General features: G+C 43.6%; 1 protein-coding gene across 5 annotated transcripts in view; it reads left to right on the plus strand.

Annotated features, from left to right (window-relative positions):
• FGGY (FGGY carbohydrate kinase domain containing) overlaps positions 1-1,038 on the plus strand; it is a 402,080-nt gene extending 401,042 nt beyond the window's left edge. For 4 of the 5 annotated variants that reach the window (XM_070405226.1, XM_070405225.1, XM_070405228.1 and 1 more), the window contains exon 16: positions 805-1,038. In XM_070405226.1, coding sequence (XP_070261327.1) covers positions 805-886 — 82 coding nt within the window. In that variant the 3' untranslated portion in view covers positions 887-1,038. The remainder of the gene's footprint in view (positions 1-804) is intronic. The other variant, XM_070405229.1, reaches the window with a different exon arrangement.
• Positions 1,039-6,000: the final 4,962 nt, after the last annotated feature.

The raw sequence follows: 6,000 nt of genomic DNA on the forward strand, positions 1-6,000 counted from the left end.
CCTCTGTGGAAAGGCGTGAGTCTCCTGATTCTAGGGCTCCACTCCCAGATAGAGCAGCCTGCAGAGGAAATGTAGGCGTGGAATCCGCAAAGAGTAATTAAAATGTTTCCTCTTGTCCCAGGTGAGGCTGTGGTTTTAACCCAGTCATCGAACCTGGGACTAGTCATGTACGAAGTATGTATTGAAGCTGGGAATGTGAATGGACCTGTGTTCAGCCTGTACATCACAGAGGAGGCTTTCAGTCGGACAGACCTGAGTGTGAATCCCAGCCCTGCTGATTTTTATTTATACTACTTTATTTTTTGTGTTTTGTTATTTTTTTAAAGAAGTCCCTGGGTTGTGTGTGTGTGTGTGTGTGTGTGTGTGTGTGTGTGTGTATTTCATAGAGGAAGGGAAAGGGAGAGAGAGAAAAACATCAATGATGAGAGAGAATCATTGATTGGCTGCCTCCTGTATGGCCCCTACTGGGGATCAAGCCCACTATCCGGGCATGTGCCCTTGACCAGAATCAAACCATGGCCTCCTATTTCATAGGTCGACACTCAATCATTGAGCCACACTGGCCGGGCTATTTATATTCGCCTCTTTGAGCAAATGTTTTTGCTTCTACAATGGAGATAATACCACTCCATGTAGGTTAGAGATCATAGAGGTAATGCTACCCATTGCTCAGGAAGGTGTGAGCATTGAACAATTGGGAGGCGTCTGCAAACCCATCACAGATATAGCCCCATTCTAAATGTAAGGGGAAGCTGCAGAACAGCTTGTCTGAGGTGGCTCAGTATATTCCTTTGTCTCCCACAGATATTATGACAAGAAATACCAAGTGTTCCTGAAGCTGGTGGAGCACCAGAAGGAGTACGCAGCCATCATGAAAGGGGACTGAGCAGAGCTTGCAGGTTCCTATGCCGGAAGGTCGTGTGGCATTGCACCAGGGACCTCTGGCACTTCCTCTTCTATTCAAGACCGCTTAGGTATCATTTTTTCCATCTCTGTATTGCCTTTCAATAAAGAAAACCAAGACATGTGCAACCAGAACTAGAGACTTTCATCTCACTGTACCACCATTGTTTGCTTGGTAGTTTCCACAGGCACCGACATGGAGACAAAAGTTTCCCATGGGGTCATAGGATCTCCTATAGGACTAGGTTTGGGGATCATTCGGGCCAGGGGAAACGCGTGCTTATTAATTGATTCAATGTCAGTCATTAGATGGAAGACTTACATAGCTTTAGGCAGGACATCTAATGTCTATTCTATAGGTGGCTAAAAGCTGTTGTTAAGTTTTTTGGAAATAATTTCAAACTTACAGAAAAGTTGCAAAAATAGGAATTATACAGAGGAACACCCAAGCACCTAATTTTTCTATTTTAACATTTACCTCATTTGCTTTATCGTTTGTATGTTCTCTCCACACGCTTGCACACACATATGCACATGTATGTATGTCTATCCGCACACATTTTTAATGAGTCATTTGAGAGTACATTTCAGTCTATTTAACTTTTATATAGCACTTTTATTTAATCTGCCGTTCATATTCCAGTTTTGTCAATAACTCAGTAATATCCTGTATGGCATTTTTCTCCCTTCTATACGGGATCCAGTCTAGAATCAGATATTGCATGGAATTGCAGAATCGTCATCTTGCAATCATCATATTAAAGATAGGTACAGGCAGGAATCATTGGTGGGTCCAGGAGGGAATTTCGATGAGTAACAGGATGTATGCATGTTCTTCAAATGTCTTCTCACAGCTTGTTTATTATTAGTTACAAGAGGAAAAGGAATGTTAACTATACAGGGAAGAAATGGGACAGCATCTTGATTGGGCAATCAGAATTAACTGCAGCTGGGCAGATGGACATCCTGCACCTCCAGATGTGATAGCCTGAGAAGAACACAGCATCACGCTGGCTGGGAATGCAAAGCCTGAATCTCATCATAGGGAAACATCAGACAAACCCCAAATGGGCAGCATTCTATTCGTTTAATGCACTATATTCTTCAGCAATGTCTATGTCATAAAGACACAGAAAGGCTGTGAAAAATTTCAAGATTAAAGGAAACAAAAGAAACAGGATGGCTAAAAGCTTTTGATGTAGGCAAGTGTTTGAAAAAAAAATAGTTGCTTTAGCTGATAACATAATATGCACATCACACCATTTCAGACCCAAGAGTAAGTGCTAATGTCACAGCTCAGATGAGTTTGGGTAGAGGGTATATGGGACTTTTAGCAACATAAGTCAGCAGGAATCAAAGATAAGTTCAATACAACACAGTCAACAAAAATCATTTAGAATACAGATTCTGGGCCAGGTACTGAGGTGCACACCGGGGTACAGGGATAAATAAAACATGTCCCTGCCTTCAGGGAGCTCCCAGTCTAATGAGAGATGGAGAGGAGCAAGTCCACAACAGCACATGGTGAGAGGTGCCCAATAGGAGAAGGTACCTCCTGCCAGGGAGCATGGAGCAGTCAGAGAAGGTGGTAGCGGTGAAGGGTTGTCAGGTGGGATGATAAGCAACATGGCACAAAGGCTGTGAGCCCTGGCTTCGCTGTCTAAAAGCTGTGTGGCTTGGAGAAAGGCCCTTAATCTTCCTAAACCTCAGTTTCCTCAAGTTGAAAATAAAGACATTAATAGTCATAATGAGGGTTAAATGAGATAATTCCCATAAAGCACTCAGTTTTATTTTCTCAACTATGCTTATCTTTTTGCAGGGCCTGACATCTAGAAGATGCTCAGAACAATAACAATCAAAATTCCTGAGTAGGATGACCCCACCCAGTTGCAAAGGCCAGCTCTAAATAGCATTCAACAGTATTCAAAGGTCATAAAGATCTCAGGCTGGCAAGCTCCAGGGAGAAGGTGTATGTGGGTATGCAATGCAGACACAGGAGGAAGCCCAGTCATTCACCTCTCCCTAGAGCTTGGGCTGGGGATCAGAAGGATTTGGGGGTAGGGTCAGCACCTCGGAAGTCAGGAGCAGCAGAATCCAGACGAGATGTCAGGACAGTCAGACAGGCTTGAGCTGCCCAAGCTGGTCGGCACTGACTCAGAACTGGGGCGGTCCTCGGCCTGCTCCTGCCAAGCAGTGCTGAATGCAGTAGCTGCGCATGGCTGAGAACTCAGAGCTGGGACAGTGAATGACTACCAACCATTGCCCAGGTTCCCCCTGTATGATCTCTCTCCAGTCCTCCCTGCAGCGCTGAGAGGCAGGCAGGCTTAACCTCACATTCCAGTTGAGAAAGTTGAGGCTCAGAAAAGATCAGCCACTTGCCAGAATCTCTCAGCTGATTCAAATCCAGATCTTTGTGGGTTCAAAGCTTTGGGGGTCACCCCCCTTGTGTCCACTGGAGAGGAATCCTGCCCACCAACCGCTCTTTGGTTATAGTGCTCATGCCGGCCCAGGTGACCAGCCCTGGGTGCTGTCATTCTCTCAGGCAACTCATATCCAGACAAAACCTAATTTAGGGTTCCCACTGCTCTACAGGAAAAGGAAAACACAGAGATAAGGCAAGGAACAAGGAACATGGAAACCCTAGAAATCCTCTAGCATCCCCACAGTAAGGAGCAACCTGGAAGAAGGGCTGAAAGACACCGGGAGAGATGCTAACCTCTGGCCCTCCGTCTCCCCCTCTGTCAGTGGGGTAAGCCTGCTGTCTACCTCCCCAGGTTGGAGGTAATGATTCAGAGAAAGAACGGTGCCCAAAGCCCTGAGAACAATGCCTTGCAGACAATAGGCACCCACAAATATTGTTTCTACAGTACTCTCCTTGTGCCACCTGGCTAGCAGGTTAATCCCAGAGAAAAGAATTCTGGTTCCTACATAAAGCCAGTGTTTGCAGAAAATGTACACGTCTCTGTAGATTTCTATAGCCATGTGCAGCTCGATGATAAAAACTCCCATGATTCCCACACTTACCTTCTTGCACTGGGAAAGGAGGCTTTAGTGAAGGCACACATGTGACGTAGAAGTATATTAAGCTTCTATGAATAAGGATTGCAGTGCAGCCAGAGCGGTTTGTGGGGTTTGGTTTTGTTTTGTTGCCCACTGAAAGCTTTCCTTTGCAGTTGAAACCAGCCTTGCTCAGCCAATCATTGTGCCAAAGAACACGTTAGGGTTTTAGTTTTGGTCACAAATACTTCCCACATGTGAAGGACATAAACCTGACTTCCAAAGCAGCCTGAAAGAACACACGCTGGGGGAAGAGAAGCAGGGGAGAGAGGTCAGGGGGGAAGACTGGGTGGCAGAATGGTGTGAGAGGATGCAGAGCTGCCGTACACCACAGGACCCCAAGCCAGAGCGTGCTGGACTCCAAAGGAAACGTCCAGAAGGGACCCTCCTCTAGTGGGGACACCCTGGCTTGGGTTGGCCTTTATATGCAGAACCGTCTATGTTGTTGCCAGTTGCCTTGAGAAGTGAGGAATGAAGGGGTACAAGTTCCAAGGGGAGCAGTACAGATATTGTGGGACATCCCTGGAAGCTTCCAGCTTTGAAGAAGGTACCAACCACCAATCCGCAGGTGAGGGTAACAGCTGGAACATTAAGGTCTTCATGTTAACGTGGTGCGCTATCTAGGACAGGCCTGGAGACAGTCATGTTATTCGGGTTTATTTATCTTCTGCCACTGGCCAGTGGGCTTTTGTAGGACACTGACCCTCTTAGGGCTGGTGTTCTCTGTACCTAAACAGTTCCTGGCATGCGTGGGTGCTCAATAAATAAATACACAAACACAAGACATTTTTTTCTGCCCAAAGAAGACTGATAGAACTAAAAATATCTCCCAAATATCTCACTTCCGGTCAGCCTATGATATGCATTAATGTGCCTTAATTGAAGAAACATAGAAAACTTAAAAATGTGACATGGTCATGAAGGGTTCAAAACGTTATACCTATACCTAAGGATTCGCACGCATGCACACAAATGCACACACACTCACACACGCATAACCACACACCTCATTTTGGGTTGTCACTCAAGTTCAGAAAACCTTTGTGAATTTTCGATGTTGTTACAGACCGTTTCCTGTATGATCTCTAATGGGAAACCAGTTGCTTCGTGGTCCAGAAATGCCCATTGTTCACTAGGGTACATATGCTTTCAGAATTCAAGGGCATAGTTACAAATAATTACCATCAAAGGGTTTCACATGAAGGACATTGTTGCTAAACAAGAAACTAATGACTGAGTGGAGCTCTGTAATGTAATTATGCTTCAGAGGGGCCTTCTGATGAATTACAGAAGAGTCTCTGTGCTGTCTCATGTCTCCATAAATACACTTAACTGCTATTGACAGGAATAGGGGGGAGTCTTCAATATAAAAAGCTTTTTTTTTTTCTTTTCCAGTTTCTAAAGGGAGAACTTAAAAAGAAAAAGTACATTTTTAAAAAGGATGTTTCTCCCGGTACTTCTGAATATTTGACAATTATGTAAAATTTGGAAAACAAAAGTAACTTAAGTAAAAACAAAGATGACAATTTATCAAGAACTCACCCATTCATGGTATGGTTAATTTCCATCCAAGTATAAAATCATTTAAAATTACATATTGGAATAAATGCTTCTAAAAACCTAATTTTTATTTGTTTAAGTCATGCTTGAAGTCTTGATTAGAAGTGTTTCCTTTTTAAAATCTAGGGTGGGCATGGTTCTCTGCTGTATAATTTTAATGCATACAAAATGGAAAATGTTTTATTAACCTCTGGTATTTAGGCAAAATCAATAATGATGCCTTCTATTTGAATATTTCTTTATCATTTCCATAGTGATTATATATATATATTATCTCAGCTGCTCTCCAATAGTAAATTAATGAGGCTGGCCCAACAAAGGTTGGGATCCCATTTTACAAATACAAAATCCATGGTTCTGTGAGTTTAGGTAATTGTCCCATAATCCAGTAGCTGGGATGTGGAGGCAGGACCATTCTGCTGCTTCTGCCGAAATAAATTCAACTAACTTATTTGTGTAACAGAGGGTGATGCATTAATT

Source organism: Myotis yumanensis, unplaced genomic scaffold, assembly GCF_028538775.1.
Source record: "Myotis yumanensis isolate MYYU_CA2020_CCGP unplaced genomic scaffold, mMyoYum1.0.hap1 SCAF_2, whole genome shotgun sequence".
NCBI classification, from domain to species: domain Eukaryota; kingdom Metazoa; phylum Chordata; class Mammalia; order Chiroptera; family Vespertilionidae; genus Myotis; species Myotis yumanensis.